Here is a 17,018-nt window from a genome sequence, read left to right as displayed (position 1 = left end):
ACATACACATAACGAAAGAGAGAGCGCGAGTGTGTGTCTCACACACACACACACACACACACACACAGTCTTTCTCCGTACAACACTCAAACAGTGGCAAAAGACACCTGAGAGCCAGCAGTTTGTTTGTTTTTTAAATGTCGTGACTCCTGATTTTGAACAGATGTAAACAATGGCAGGCGGCTTAAAAGTATAGACGTGATACCAGCTAAATTTAATTATTGTACTAAATCGCAGAAACGCAGTACTTTAGTCTGCTATTCCTCGCTCTGTGAAGTAACGTGAGGGAGGAAACTAGTTGATGTTAGCTAGTTAATTAGCCATGGTAGCAAGCCAAATAATATTTATTTCAACACTGAAACAAACGGCAGATGGGTCTCTGTCTTGATCGGGGGTGAAAGAGGGAGAAATGAAGATGACACAGATCACACAGAGGTTTATGTACGACCTGGAAGTATTTATTTAGCGATCGGCGCTAAAACGTCATCTGTACGGAACATCATTGTGTACGGAACATGGTTAGTCTACGTTACCCGAAAAATTCCCATACGGCAGACTTTATCTTTTTCGACGGGGGAAAAAGTTCCAGGGATTCACCTCCTTCGGCCATCCCACACACAGGTGACTCTCACTGACTGCTCACACCAACCGGAGGGGGAGGGGTCATGTGACTCGTTACGTTCTTCGCTGCACACAACTGAGGTAGTCCTGCACTTTCCATCTTTGATGAGACGTAAAAAAACTGTGCATACCGCAGGAACGGTATAACGGAAAATTTTAGTGGTTTTGAAACCGTGACTTGTTCAAACTGCGGTATACCTTGAAACTGGTTATCGTCCCATGCCTAGTACAGTATATGGGAAATTATTAGCCTTAATAAGGATGCAACGCCTCTGTGATTAATCTGCCAATAGTATCCAGAAGTGAAGGCTGTACATGGTGTCAGTAAAGTGATCCCTTTGTCTGCTGGTGTTTGATTGTTTGCTGCGGTTTCAGATGTTAATACTGTGACAACAGTGATGAGGTGCTGTGTAATGGACTTTAGGTTTGTGCTGAATGAAACACTTGAATGCTGCGTTTTCAGATCTAATTGGCAGTTAAAGAGATGACATACATGGTGATGAGGTGGTTGGTAGGACACAAAAATGTGACAGTAAATCTCTCGAGTAGAAGGGGATGGGGGTATGCAGGGGACGTTATCTTTACCAGAGGATTCTAGCGTGCTCCTGTTTGACGCCAGTTACATCACCCTCACCAGACAGCTCAGACCTTCATCTTGTGGCCAAACGAAGAGCTGTGGTGGATCGATCATCGGCCCTGATCTGATCTCACAGCACATGAATGTGGAATGACAGGATGACGTCTGGTTTGCGGCTCTGGTGTGGCATAGACAATGATGTAGCTAGACATCTTAAAGTCAAATTCTGGGTAAATGTGAAGATTTCTTTGATTTGATGGATAATAATGTGAAGGTTTCATTTCATCACATGAATGTGTTAATCCTTTTTTTTAATTCAAGGTCTAATATTCGAAGTCACCTATATGCAAAATTCACTTTAGTTTAAAAAATCTGATTTAAAACAATTGTGACATTTATCAGTGAGATTCCATTTGTTAATATTAGTTACTAACAATGAAAAATACTCCTAAAGCATTTATTAATCTTAATGTTAATTTCGACATTTAATACAGTACATTTTTTAAAGCAAAATTGTATCTGTTAATATTATTTAATGGACCATGAACTAAAAATGAACAGTTGTATTAACAAAGATTAATAAATGTCACAAATGTATTGCTTGTTGATAGTTAATGTCAGTTAATACAATAATTAACGCTAACTAATGGGACCTTATTGTAAAGTGTTAACAACAAATATTTGTTTTCCAGAAAATTAGACAAACTGATTAATTGAGTTAATTGATTAATTCATAATAATTTGTGTAATTTTAATATGATAATACTTGTTACTTGAATTTAATTGTAATAATCAGTTTTTTTAATAATTAATTTTTAGTTTTATTTGTAATTCTATCAGATAAAGAAACGAAATAATCACAATTTTAAAATAACAGACAAACTCTTGCAATGTTCCACCAAACATCCTCGTATTATGAAAAAAACTATATCAATACAAGTAGAAAAAAACTGCTCATCAAGACATTTGATGGGGTTCTGTAAGTTATTTTATGTTTGTCTGTCACTGCCCTCTTCTGTCGATCAAACACACACACACACCGTCTGTTACAGCAGGCACATCACTGAAGTTGACTTCCAATAGCTGTCACAACCAGCAGATTTTCTAAAATTAGTACACTTTAATTTTCCCATGCTGAGCATGACAAACATGCATAGGCTGTCTGGGCCTGTTTCTTTAGTGCACTTGTTTTGTGTGTACAAAGATGCCAGAAAAATCTAAGCAGGCTTCTAGAGTTTCTAGTGCTTAATTTCTAGCACAAAGAAGACATCACTTTAAATAGCATGTTACTTTAACTGTTTCATGGGAATTTTTCATCCCTTCTTGTGTTTAATTAGATTTTCTGTCAAATATAGACCTAAAAGAGAGGAAATTTTGACTCTCCTTTTTTTTTTTAACATGGCATCACCAGTGGTCTTCTTTAGTAGATTTTGGTGTGAGGAAGTTTGAAGAAAAACTAACGGGGCTGAGTTTTTGCTGTAAAGTCAGATTACATGCAGTAACAAAGTGAAACCGACCAAAAGGATGCTTAATGTCAGATGGTGAAGTGGCAAGTGAGGCTGAACGACTGTCCATGTGTCTTTAAGCACAGTAGCAGACGGGGGGAATCGTCCCTTGTGTCGGAATGCAATAATGAATGACCTACGTACTACGATATATTGAAGTATCCATTTTGTTTAATGATAGCTTTGTGGAGAAGATGGAGGACCTCGGTGTCACACAAGGTTGTCTTGGATAAGGAGACAAATTGCCTCCCTGCGATCAATAGGACACCATCTTATTCCCCATCCACAGTTCTTGTAAATTGACTTATCAGGGATAACAAGCCTTATTATTCAGTTGCTTTTTTAAAAATATATATTTCTAGTATCATTATCATAAATCATTGTTAATTCAGGCTATCAATTCATTTGCATTTTTTCACATTGATGTATTTAATAATAATTATCATCATAATAATGGCTTTTTTAGAAGAACAGTTGTTGGTCTCACAAAGGCGGTGTATGACTCACACATTAAAAAGGCTTTAATATTATTGGATTTTTCAAAAATCATTTAGCTTTATTTTAGATAATGATAGTGTACTTCATTTTGCACAATGAACATAATATCAAAAGTGATACTCTTGAGTCATTGTGCATAACAATAGTGTATCAGTGATATGCACAGGGTCCGAGGTTTCTGCTGTTGTGGAAAAATCGTATTAATAAAATTAATTAGTGCAAATACAACTTAAACATATCTAACTAACTGCATTTACATAACTTTAAGGTGAAATATGTATTTTTTGCTCCTATGTAGCATCACCAAACTGATTTACAAAAATAATTAATCGAACTGAACACACCCCCTGTTTTCCATTGGTCAGTCAAACAGATAGACCCACCCCAAACTCACACCATTGGTTGAGACAGTGTTGTTGTATTGGGCCAGTCAAAACCAACTAAAACCAACTAAAACCTAAAATCAACAGAACAATGTCTAATGACCACAGTATCATATGAGAGGCTTCTAGTTGTGTTGTGTCACTAGGTTTCAGGTATACATGACAATTTATTAAAGGCATCAATGTCCAGATGTGAGGAAGGCACCTTCACCCGCCATCCTAGTTTAACTGACTGAAAACTTGCTTGATTTTTTCAGTATGTCTAAGACTGCTGTATTGGTCAGCACAACGTAAAAAATATTATTTTTATTATTATTATTTTACATTAATCACCTATTATGGATTATTTAATTTAATTTAATTTAATTTTATCTTATTTTATTTTATAGATTGGCTTATCCTGATTTGTGGAATAAGAATGGCTGGGGCTGTAACCCCTGCTGCCCTCCCACCTTTTGCACACACACACACACACATTGCATCAGTTTGAGAAGCTTTTCTTTACCATCAATGGAAGGCTATAGCTTATGTGTTCATGTGTTGACTGCAGTCTGCCTCATATGACTTCCTGTGATGTGCGAGGGCTGAATGGGTGGAAAATGCTCTGATGTTTCTCTTGATTAGCTGGCGGTCACTAAAGCAGCCCAGTGCTTCTCTTCCCAATGTCACCTCAAGGTCTCCTGCCAGCAGAGTGCAGTGCTTGCCTGTGATCTGTGGTTAGTTGGGATGAGAATGCGTCATACATCATTCAGAGGAGGGCTTTGATTGGCCGGACATGTGAAGGGGGCTTGTGATTCCTATTTTATCGGACATATTCACCTAGGGTTAAGTGCCTCGCTCACGGGCACAACGGCTCTGTCCAGCTCAAAGGTCACTCCCAGTGGGGTCAGAACATGCAAACTTTGGATTACCAACCCTGCTAAGTGTAAAAAGTAGCCATAAACAAATATAGTGTAACTCAAGCTCAAGAAGCATTGGCATGAATTGATTGTTTTCTTGATTGTAGATGTGAATGCCACTAAAGCAGAACTGTTATGCGGTGCCATTGATTCAACCCTCATCACAAATGCCGAAATTATTGAGTCCTCAGCTTTAAATTAAAAGTTTGATTGCACTGAAAAGAAATGCGGTTCTCAGAAACGTCAGCAAATCTGTCATTTCGAGAGAATTAAGGAAATTGCATTGCAGCTGCACTCTGTATTGGTCTTTAAATCAACCCTGACCTTTCATGAAAATAAATGAACTGTTTGTTTTTCTTCCCGTTCAGAATCAGATCCGAAGTGAACAGTTAGGAATAAAAAGTGTTTACATAATGCTATTGGGGGCCGTTGTAGTAATGGAAGGCTAGTGCCAGCCAAGCTCAATTGTCCCTTGGGCACATTGCACATATAATTCAATCAGTAGTGCAGGGGGGAGGATGATTATCCATGACCCCTGTGTTAGTGAAGTCAACTCAGTTTGTGGTGCTAATCCGCCTTCTCAGGATATTGTGTTAACTTAGTCCTATTCCTTTGAGACCTTATTATCTGCTTGTTGAAATGCATTGCGCTGTAGAGGCCTAAGGGCTATCTGGAGCTGCTCTGATACACTGGATCATAGGAAGAATGTGAAGGTTAGTTTGAACTGGCTACAGCATGCAGCTATATAATAATACAGTGTATTAAAAGGATAGTTCACCCAAAAATGAAAATTCTGTCATTAATTACTCACCCTTGGCCTCACGTCGTTCAAAACCTGTAAGACCTTGAACCATTTTAAGACCATTTTAACGAAGTCCTTACTACCCTTCTGGGCCTTGAACATGGTAGTTGCGTTGCTGTCTATGCAGGGTCAGAAAGCTCTCGGATTTCATCAAAAATATCTTAATATGTGTTCTGAATATAGATCTGAATATAGGTCTTGCGGCTTAATTAATGAGAGAATTTTCATTTTTGAGTGAACTATCCCTTTAATATGTATGTTGTATCTTGCAAAACTCACTAATAATAATGGATTTTGTAGTGCTTTTTCTATATTAAAGTGAACTTTAATAAGGGTCCAAACTTGGTATATAAAAATATTTTATTGTTCCTGAGGTTGCAGATAATGTGCTGCCATCTAAAATTGAAGTAAAACCATTGAGGCAAAAGTCAAACTAAGAGTGTAATTTTTCTCTTCAAGAGTGCCTTTTCTGTTTTTATTCTTAATGCAATTAAAAAAAGATTAAAAAAGGTGAGGGTAAAACATTTGTTACATACAGAGTATATAGTGTATCTCTTATGCTCATCAAGGCTGCATTTATTTAATCAAAAAGGCAGTGAAAACAATAATATTGTGAAATAATAATAATAATGTTATAATTATAAATTATAAATATTATAAACTGTTTTGTATTTTAATATATTTTAAAACAGAATTTATTCCTGTGATGCAAAGCTGAATTTTCAGCAGCAATTACTCCAGTCTTCGGTGTCATATGATCTTTCATAAATCATTCTAACATGCTGATTTGGTGCTCAAGAAACATTTATTATTATCAATGTTGGAAACAAGTGTGTTCCTTAATATTTTTGTGGATAATGATACAAAATGATACATGATTCTTTGATGTATAGCAAGTTCCAAAGAACAGCATTTATTTGAAAACAAAATCTCTACTGTCACTTTTTATCAAATGAATGTAGAAAATTAAAAAAAGAATTAAAAAAATGTTTTAAGCGTGTCTTGAGGCCCCTTCATTGTGCTCCATTTCATTGGACTCTGCCTAACTGCCAGCCTAATTTATTCTGGGCTCCCTTAAGAACAAATAATCGACTAGTTATTTAGGCAACCCAGTTGGTTTTGAAAATATGTAGCTAATTATGTAAAGTGTATCTGTTATGTTGCAGTCACTGTAGATTTGCTGGCTATTGAAAATTTAATTCTCATAGTTGCACTACTTGCACACATCATGCACACTAATCACATCAAATATTACAACTAACTGAGGAAATCCAGATAAACCACTGGGTTAATCTGTATCATGACTCGCATGACATGACATTGCAAATGCCATGCCAATGCCTGAAACAAACCTCCCCAGGCAATTCAAACATAGCCTTGAGAACCAAACCTAAAACTTTATAGACTGCAAAGAAAAAAATATCATAGGAGGTATGCAAACAGTTTATTTGATCATTTGCATGAAAGGACTCTAGATAGATATGTAAGGATGTGCATTATGTCCCAGAAATGGCTAATTAGACATTTATTGCCATAACATGTCATTACTACTCAATCATTCCCAGGCTAATTAGACCGTTATTAGCAATTCAATAGGTACAGTTGATCTGAGGAGCTTGAATTTGCTTTGTAGCTCTAACTCAAGTGTAAAAGCAGGCCGAACCCAGAACAGCATGCCACCATCAGTTTACATAATCCATATCTGAGCTTAACGATGCTCGTTATCATGCTAATTTAAATGTAGTGCAGATGGCATGCTGTCTTTTGCTGAATAAGAGAGTTTTATAACTTCACTCATTTCTCAGCAGGAGGATGACATCATGTCGTTGTGGCATTCACCTTCTGAACGCTTTCCTTGGCCTGTCGTGAAGTAACTTGTGTATGTTGGGGGGGAAAGGAAAGGTTGCATAAATTATAGGACATTGTTTATTCATGATTCATGGGCTTGAAGAGAAGCACTTTGCTGTAAAGGAAGAAAGAGGCTTTTAAAATGTTCTCGTATAGAGGAGTGGATAAGAATCATGTGTAATTCATTTTCTTGGTACATTTCTTGGGTTGTGAAGTATTATATTCTGTGACAAAGTGGGTCATTTTTCATCTTTATAGGAGAAGTAATTTTTTATGTTAAGAAGGTTTTTGTTTTAGCTTTAATATTTTCAGTGATAATACTTGGAAAAAGGATAAATTTAGAGACAAACTTATGTTAGTGTGCTGTTATCAGTCATTTTTTTGTGTACTAGTTTAGAGACAACTGTAAATAAGCCATTCTTAAGTTGACTTCATACTAAAGAAAACATTGTGATGTTTTCAAAACTTTGAAGCCTGATGTGTGAACTTCTCAGTCAACCAGTGGCATGAATCGGGGCCTTTTTATCGAAACCAAGACAGAGGAGGTGGTGGATGTGTTTTTTAAAGTGATTATTTTTGCAGTACCTTTGCAGAAATACGGATAAAATAATATAAAATATAAATATAAGATGAAAAACACTTTAAAAACTTAAATGAAAATGAGAAATGTTACTTTGGAAACTAACTGAAATAAAATAAGTTTATGTTGAAGTACTAAAATTATAATAAATCTAATAAAAAATGGCAAAAGCACAACAAAATGACTGAAAATATAAAAAAGCAAATTAAAAATATTAATAAATACTAGGCCTATAGGCCTAATAGTATATAACCAATACTAAAATGAGACTGTAACAAACACTACAATTTAATGCTTGTTGTCTTTTTTTCTTTTTTTTTGGTAAGGGTGAATGAACACTTTTAGTTTTTGTTGCGTTTAAAGGGTTAATATCTGGATGGTTAGCAAAGCACCGTTACCCCCTACTGGTGGATACCGTAATTACACCACTTGGTAAAAGGCATTTCAATGCTTTGAACATTTTTGGCAGTATTTCTTTATGGTATGCAGTAACTGATGCTTTATCAGTGTCCAGTTCCTTTTTATAGAGCTCTTAATACTGACGTATAATGGCCAACTCAGAATTGGCATTAGTCAAGGGCTTGAGACTGTGCGCATTGCAGGTATCTTAAAAAGGTATTCTGATGAAGAACTTAACAGCTCAAATAAAGAGACATAACTTATTGATTATGATTGTCAAAATGAGTGCTACCACAATCTTGTAGCTGTTTCTTATAGTAGGTGTCTGATTGTGTTGACCACTGTATAGCACATTTAGGTGTGTGTGTATGTGTGTTTTGCTGAGAGATATGGCAATCTTCCAGCTCAGGCATTACCATCCACCCAGTTAGTGTTATCACCGCTGAGGTCAGCCCTGCTGTAGAAGCCAGTTGATTTGAACTGCATGCTGAGCTCTCAACAGCTGTCTTTCCTTTGCTCACTGTGGAGGTTTATATGTGTGATGACAGTGTTGACAGCTTTCATGGTGACTAAGATGATGTAGGAATGTGCTTTTGGTGCATGTCTTGATGGCAAGCAGAGGAATCTGAATCTGTATTTCTTGCCGAGCGCACTTTTACCCTGCAGTGCTGTCTTCTGTTCCTATAGCTCGACTAGTAGAGCGTATTGCTAGATTTGACTCATGGGTATCACACATACTAATAAAGTCATTATAAGCGTCATGATGGTAGACTAGTCAATTAGTGAAGTTGATTAGTGAAAGATATGAAAATTCTGGCCTATGCCAATAAGTCACAAATGTTTTTGCAGTCTAAATTAAAAAAAAAACTACATTTTAATTACTTTAAAAGAATTTGTCCAGTGTACAGTATATGTACAGATATTAATTTTAAGTTATGGAAAAGATTATGTTGAATTATTTAAAAAGAAAAGAAAAAAGAAACTAAATCGCTCACCACACACCAGCTACAGGTGGAGAGGAGAGAAAGTCATAGAGCCAATCAAGTGGATGGGGATTATTAGAAGGCCATGATTGACAAAGGTCAGGGGGGCAATTTTGGCCAGGACACCGGGGTTACACCCCACTTTTACGAGAAGTGCCATGGGATTTTTAATGACCACAGAGAGTCAGGACCTCAGTTTAATGCCTCATACGAAGGACGGTGCTTGTTGACGCTATAGTGTCCCCATCACTATACTGGGGCGCTAGGGCCCACTCAGACCACAGGGTGACAGGTACTGACCAGGCTCAACCCTGCTTAGCTTCAGTGGGCAACCAGTCTTGGGCTGCAGAGTGATATGGCTGTGGCTAAATACTTTTTACAGAATACTTTTAAAATAACAATTTTATTCAACAATTTCAGCTTCATAAAATGAATACACTGATGTCATATGGACTATTTTAACAATGTCCTTACTACCTTTATGGGCCTTGAATGTTTTAGTTGCTTGGTAGTTCCAAAGATGAATGAAGATCTTACGGGTTTGGAATGGCATGAGGGTGAGTAATTAATCACAGAATTTTCATATTTGGGTGAACTAATATTATAGTGTTCTTAACTTTATTAATCAAAAATTGATAAGCTAATCGCTTAAATTATTAACAACAAATCATCTTCTTTCCTGTATAGATGGTTTTCATATTGCTCTTTAGATTTCTTCAGATTAGCCAAATAGTGGAAGTTATTTGGAAGTTATGCATTGAATGTGTTTTAAAAACATCTGTAAAAATAAAATCAGGTTAATTAGACAAATATTGAATAACGTTTCATTCATTCCACTGCTGTTTGCACCATCCTGCATATTCATGCATTAGATTCCGCTGTGCACATTTAATAGGTTTAGGTTCTCTGATATCCTAGGATGAAAAATCCATGACTTTTGCATTGTTAAATGGCTTGCATTAGGAGCAGCGTGACAGGGATGGTGTAGACTGGCTGAGACGGGGCAGAGGCTGGCATCTGCTTGTGCTCTGATTATCTTTTAGCGGCTGGAGTCTTTCTGCAGGGCGTTTCTGTGATCGTGCAGTTTGCCTCACACCCTACATCAGTTTAACTCAACAGCTGTGTAAGGGCAGGCTGTCTCTCTCACCCTTGTATTCTCACGGGGAGTCTCTCTCACCTTCTGTTTTGTTCTTCTCACTTATTTATTTTTTATTAATTTAGCATATCTATTTATCCAAAGTGATTTTTTTTAACTACAGGAACAGTCACTCTGGAGCAGATTGGAGTTAAATGTCTTATAAACACAGTAGCTAATAATTCAGGGTTCAAACCCACAAAGTTTCAGTTACCATCCCAGATCTTTAACCATTAAAATAGCCTCTCCTCTAGAGCAGTTTTGAAAGTGTGTTCTTAGATGAAAAGGTCTTAAAGTTGTCATTATTTTGGTGTCTGCGCTTCAGAGTTTTAAATTATTTAAACTGTGTTAATGTATCCACACATTAATGGAATTTCACCCAAATATGAAGCTTTGATTATCAGTCAGTCCCCAGTGTCAGTCTAACCCAAGAAATACTTATTTTCTCTGTAAAACATGAGAATGTCTGAGCTGCTCTGTTACATACAGCAAAATTGGATGATTGGGGTCCAAGATTTTTTTTTACATGTTTTTTTAAAAGCTTTTGCTCACCAAAAACACAGTAAAAACAGTAATATTACAACCGCCCCTAAATGGCATATGAAAACAAAACAAACTGTGATTAGGTTGATTTACATGTAAATCAGATGATCTCTCTGTGCAAGTTTTCACAGTAAGGCTACAGGATTTACTGAAACGAATACATCATATGTTTAGAAATTATTTTAGAGGTTTAAATATTCTGATATACACTACAGTTCAAGATTTTAGTGTCAGTAAGATTTACTCCTATGTTTATGTGAACAAAAATGCAGTAAGAACAGTAGTTATTGTAATATTGTAAAATAAATAAATAAAATGTAATTCTGTGATGGCAAAGCTGAATTTTCAGCAGCCATTACCCCAGGCTTCAGTGTCACATGATCCTTCAGAAATGCTGATTTGACATTTCATTATTATCAGTGTTGAAAACAGTTGTGCTGCTTAATATATTTGTGGAAACCGTGATGGCTTTTTTCCAGGATTCTTTGATTAATAAAATGTAAAAAAAAAAAAAATTGAAATGGAAATATTTTGCAACATTGTAAACATCTTTACGGTCACTTTTGATCAACTTAATGCAACCTTGCAAGTCTTATTTTCTTTATAAAACAAATCATCCTGACCCCAAACTTTGAAATATAGTGTGTTACACACAATTTGTGTGATTCTTTACATTTATGGTACTTTTTGGAACTTTGCAGGATAAATTACCATCCACTTTCCTTATGGAAAAGAGCAGATTGTACAGTCTGCATCTCCTTTTGTGTTTCACCGAAGAAAGAAAACAATTATGTGGAAAGTCATGAGAGTGAGTAAATTATGGCAGATTTGTCATTTTTAGTTTCCTTTCACACAAACCAATTTACTATAAAACGAGATTATAAAAAACACAAATAAGCTGATATGATATTCTGCATTGTCTTGACTATGGCAAATTACTGTTCTTCTCCTCTATGTACCCATCAGAGAATAGATACTTGAATCTTGATCAGGTGGCATTCCCGCGTGATAGCATGTCTTCTGACACAGTACACATGTGAAGATCTATTTCTACATTAGGTTCTTGGATCCAAAAGAAAGTAAAAAGAAGAATATTAATGTAATGTGAAAGTTGAGAATTTCTCACAGCCATGCCCTAAATAGTTATTTAAAAAACCTCTCTTTTACATAACAAAACATTTCATAACCTGCCAGATTTGCATGGAAGAACTTAGGGAGGGGGCCGCGCAGCACAGCAGCAGCTCTCCAGTTCTTCATGACTTGCACTTTGTTTGTTTTCTTTTGCTCTCCTCTACTTTGGTGAAGGGCAAGGCCATATGGAGCAGAAGGACCAGCCCCATGAGAGAATCATTTTGCATGTGTGCAGGGTACATCACAGTGTGCATTACTTCCTGTCTCAGCTCTCTTTTCTCTACCCAGTGCCAGTCTGGCAGGGGCTTATGACCGGACCTATGCTACCCCAGAGGGCTTCTGCTTTCTGGAGGAGTTTGACAGTGTGTGAACTCTTTGATATATGAGAGCACTGCATCTTCACAGGGTGGCGCTGTGTTCGAACGTTTGATTTTGTGCTGGCTGACTTCTGATGAGATCAGAGACAGCTGCCGTCCCATCAGCCTTAGCTAGTGGGTTTATGAGTAGGTGTCTTGTGTTCAAGTATATCTGCAATGTGCATAGGATATACAGTATCTAATTCCACTATGTTAAATTTGGGTTACACTGGGAAAAAATATTCACTTGGTCAGTATTTTTATCTAGTTTTTCAGTAAATTTAAACATGCAGTAAATTTAAAACATTCCAATATTTAAAATCCTTAAAACCAGATCAATTTACTTGAGAAACTGCAAGAGGTATTAAAGGGATAGTTCACACAAAAATGAAAATTCTGTCATCATTTTATACAAGTGCCTAAAACTTTTAACAGTACTGTAGATTTGCAGGTAGGTTTCTTGAAGCATCTTGGAGACGTTGCCACCGTTCTTCTGGATTTAGTCTGTCTCAGTTTGATCTGTTTCTTCGTGTCATTCCAGACAGACTAATATTGTTTCAGAAGCAGCACTTCCTCCTGCTTAGTCAGGCTGTCTTACCACCAAACAGTACAAAGCCCTCGGCTCCCAAGAGGTATTAAAGGGATAGTTCACACAAAAATGAAAATTCTGTCATCATTTACTCATTCTCCACTTGTTCCAAACCTGTATGAGTTTCTTCTGTTAAACACAAAAGAAGCTATTTTTAAGAATGTTAGTAACTAAACTGTTGACGGTGTACTTAAAACCATTTTTAGCTGGTGAAAATACTAGTGTTCTAATAAGTTTGACCAACACTGTATATGAACTTTGTTACATTTGGTAAATGGAAATATATCTTGTTTTAAAGATATTTACACAAGACCAAAAACTGATTAAGGAAATTATTTAATTAATTTAGATTAAAAGATTTAATCAGTCTTTTAGCATTTATAGATTTCATTGAATTCATTTACATTTTTGCATAACCAAATAAAGTTAAATGCAGCTTACAGGAACTTGTTTAGCATAAACATGATGTTATGTGATTACTTGTGGACCCTTTTGTCCTGTAAAAGATGAAGAAGAGTGTAAATCAAGAATATGAAAAATATCTGTTCTCAATAGTGCATTCTGGGAAATCTGTTGGCTCCTGAAAAACATTTAATCCGTCTTTATAGAGGGTTATTAAATATTCAATTCCATCATTAACCTTCTTAAACCCCCTGAAATACACATAATGTCATGGTGGGGACTTTCCATTGACTTCTGTTGCTTTTATACTGAACTAATGACATGTTCTATCATCTATCTCAATCCCTAAACACACAAGCCTTTCTGCATTTTTATATACATTATTTAGTATGTTTATTATTTCGTTTGAGGAACTTTTGTCTGCTCCCAGTTACCTGCTCCAGGTTTTGTCGTCCTTGTAGCACACACACACTCTCACACACACTCTTTTCTCTCATTTGGTGAAAACTATGAGAGTGTCATCATTTCCCAGTCTTTGAGCGTGGCATCTGTTCCTAAGTGCTCAGAATTTATTATTAACTTAGTTCAGCTCTGCCATTACACTCCAGTGATTCCATCGTTTAATATTTAGCAGTCAAATAACTCTACGCTCAAATGTGAGGTTAGATAACGTTTAAAAACATTTACACTGGCTTCTCAAATATCTAGTGAAAAAATAGCAATTCTCATCTATTGATTTTGCTCAAAAAGGACCTTCTTGTGTATTTGCAATTGCTTTTTGGCTTATAAAACATGATATATTATATCTGTTGTCAATGGTGCCTATAAATCTTCACTTTCTTTGAGTCTCTGCAGCTTGGCGCCAGCATAAAAACCCTTTATCCCCGCCTGTTGCTCATCAGATTGGAAATCAGTGGTGTTTTGGGCACAATAGGTGACAAATAGCACTTTGGCTGGGACTGCACTGGGAACAGGTGAATGTAATTTTTGCTCTCAGTCACTGAGAGGGTAACAGTATTAGGAGGGGAATGATGCCCTCCTTCAAAGAGGAGCTGTGTGCTGCTCTTGTAGCGGCACAGACCGATTACACTGCTCACGTCCGCATTGCAGCCCTCTTCTGCAAAGAGGCAGGCACTGTGCTGGGCGTTGATGGCCTTAGTAGTTAACAGACGCATTCATACATACGCTCACCCACCCACCACTAAAATTTCATGCATTCATAGAGCTATCTGTGAAGTTCCTGTTTTTAGCTTGATGCAACAAAATGATAGTTGAAAAGGCACTAAAATGAAGCAGGTTTTTAATGTGATTATTATTATACCGTTCCTAATATGCAGTACTGTTTAACTCTGCTGCTCAAATAAATGCAGATCAAATGTGTGGAGTTGGTAAGAATGTTTTTTGAAAGAAGTCTCTTATGCTCATCAAGGCTGCATTTATTTGATCAAAAATATAGAAAACAGTAATATTGTGAAATATTATTACAATCAAAAAAGTTTTTATATACAAAAAATATTTTGTATTTGAAAATGCTGTTTATTCCTGTCATGGTAAAGCTGAATTTTCAATAGCCATTACTGTTCAAAGCATTAATGTTGAAGGGCAAGGCCATATGGAGCAGAAGGACCAGTTGTGCTGTTTTTTGTGGAAACAATGATACTTCTTTTTTTCACTGAATTAAAATAACCGCATTTATTTGAACTTTTTGTAACATTTTAAATGTGTATCTTTCCAATCCCAAACGTTTGAACAATAGTGTATTTCTATAAAAAGTGTTTCAGACATATCAGAAATATTATTTGCATCAAGCTCAGGGACTTTAAGAATTGAGAGTTTATTTACATGAGGGGTAGCTTGAAATTAATTTAGATTTTTTTTTGTCAATAAGGACCAGGCTTTTGTTATTTTAAAGATGTTTTAAAAAACACTAACAAGAAATATATAGTGCCATTGATTAATTGTATTGTTTTCTTCTTTTTGTCAGTTTTTCCCTTATGGTGATGCCTCAAAGTTTGCTCAGCACGCTTTCAGAACCTTCGACAAGAATGGAGACGGCACCATCGACTTCAGAGAGTTCATCTGTGCCCTTTCCATCACATCACGAGGCAGCTTCGAACAGAAACTCAACTGGGCCTTTAACATGTACGACCTGGACGGAGACGGCAAAATCACACGAGTTGAGATGCTCGAGATCATTGAGGTACTCGATTCAGTCTGTTCTCCTGTTTACTTGCATAAAGCAATAAATTACTAAAAAGACTTCTTATTTCATGAATTATTTCAACTTGGCGATTACTTAAAGGGGTCATATGATGCTATTTTAAAGATCATTATTTTGTGTATTTGGTATAACAGAATACGTTGCTTTACATGCTTTAATGTTCAAAAAACACATTATTTTTCAAATACTGTACATTATTGTAGGTCCTCTATGCCCCGCCTCTCTCAAACACGTCGTTTTCAACAAAGCCCCCTCCTTTGACAAGCGCAGTCTGCTCTGATTGGCCAGCTAACCCAGAAATAGCCTTTGTGCACAGCCAGCCTTGTACTCTTCTAGGTTCAAAAAACTGTCGTACATAAAGTGCGTTGCACAAATTCGAACATCTGGGTTGTGCTGTTCTGTTGTAAATAAATCTTAACCAATGATTCCTAATTGCATCTACTTCTGGAAGGCCAAATAAAGTGCTTTTGCTTTCGCACTGAAACACAGCATCTCCCTGACATGGCTGCATCAACACTGCTGTTCCTGAAACCACGCCTTCTTTCTTTGCGTGAACATTTGGGCGGCATTATGCTGATATTTCCACATAGTGACGTAGATATGTGGGGGCGTGTTAGAACGAGCCGTTTTAGGTAGGCGTGGCTGAATCTTAACTTTTATAAAGAATATCTCTTTGGATTTGAGACTTTAGTCTATGCAACTTTACAGATCTTCTTTATGCACCAAGAGCTTGTAACACTCCAAAGAGAAAGGAAAACTTGAAATCGCATCATATGACCCCTTTAATTTTTTACTAATTAAAATTCCATTCAAAATCAGTCTTCTTGAATAAGCTATATTATATATTCGATATCAGTGGTTCTCAAACTTTTTGAGGCCCCCTATTTAAAGGCCCACTGACTTTTCTAGTTTTTATGATTTACTGCATAAGGATAAAGTATTTTTAAAAATATGTTTTACATATTCACAATTTCTACCCAATAAAATATTTTAGAGCTTGGCATAACTAGAAAAATTAATATTGATTGTAAAAATGACCATAGAGTTACATGATTTTGTTAATTTACATGACTTTTCCAGGTCTATAAATCTCACTTTTAAAATTCTTTTATGTTTTTCAAGACTGGGGGAATCCTGGATATAAATATCTTGATTTTTAGTTGTTTGGGTTTGTTTTAATTCCTGTCTTGCCTTATTTTAAGTCATCTTGAGGCCTCCCTAGAAGTTGAGAACTGTGGTTCAATATATGGAGTGAGTCGCCCTCTCATGGTCAGAGAGAGAGTTGACAAAAAAGGGATTGGGATTTGAGTAGTCTCTCGTAGCCAGACCTTCAGACTGACGGCTGAAGGTCTGGAATCCATGGCAGCTTTCATTGGCCAAAGCACGCCCATGTCAAACAACCAATCACAGTTCGTTTCGTTTCAGCGTCACATTTTGGGGCGTGGAAATGTCGCCACAATAACAGACCGGTGTGTGAAACTTTTGGACGTATTTTAAAGGTTCTGTGCTGCGAACTTTAAATATTTCACATACTTTTGAAAATCCA

The 17,018-nt window shown here is 36.4% G+C and overlaps 1 protein-coding gene across 1 annotated transcript in view; it reads left to right on the top strand.

The window, feature by feature from the left end:
• Window positions 1-17,018, top strand: part of LOC107698351 (visinin-like protein 1) — a 31,196-nt gene that overhangs the window by 11,089 nt on the left and 3,089 nt on the right. Inside the window, exon 3 of the mRNA XM_016499313.1 lies at window positions 15,236-15,451. Coding sequence (XP_016354799.1) covers window positions 15,236-15,451 — 216 coding nt within the window. The remainder of the gene's footprint in view (window positions 1-15,235; window positions 15,452-17,018) is intronic.

The sequence above is a fragment of the Sinocyclocheilus anshuiensis genome, unplaced genomic scaffold (assembly GCF_001515605.1).
Source record: "Sinocyclocheilus anshuiensis isolate Anshui unplaced genomic scaffold, SAMN03320099.WGS_v1.1 scaffold1746, whole genome shotgun sequence".
Classification (NCBI taxonomy): Eukaryota; Metazoa; Chordata; class Actinopteri; order Cypriniformes; family Cyprinidae; genus Sinocyclocheilus; species Sinocyclocheilus anshuiensis.
Note: the sequence above shows the minus strand (reverse complement) of the source record. Positions and strands in the feature narration are given on the sequence as shown.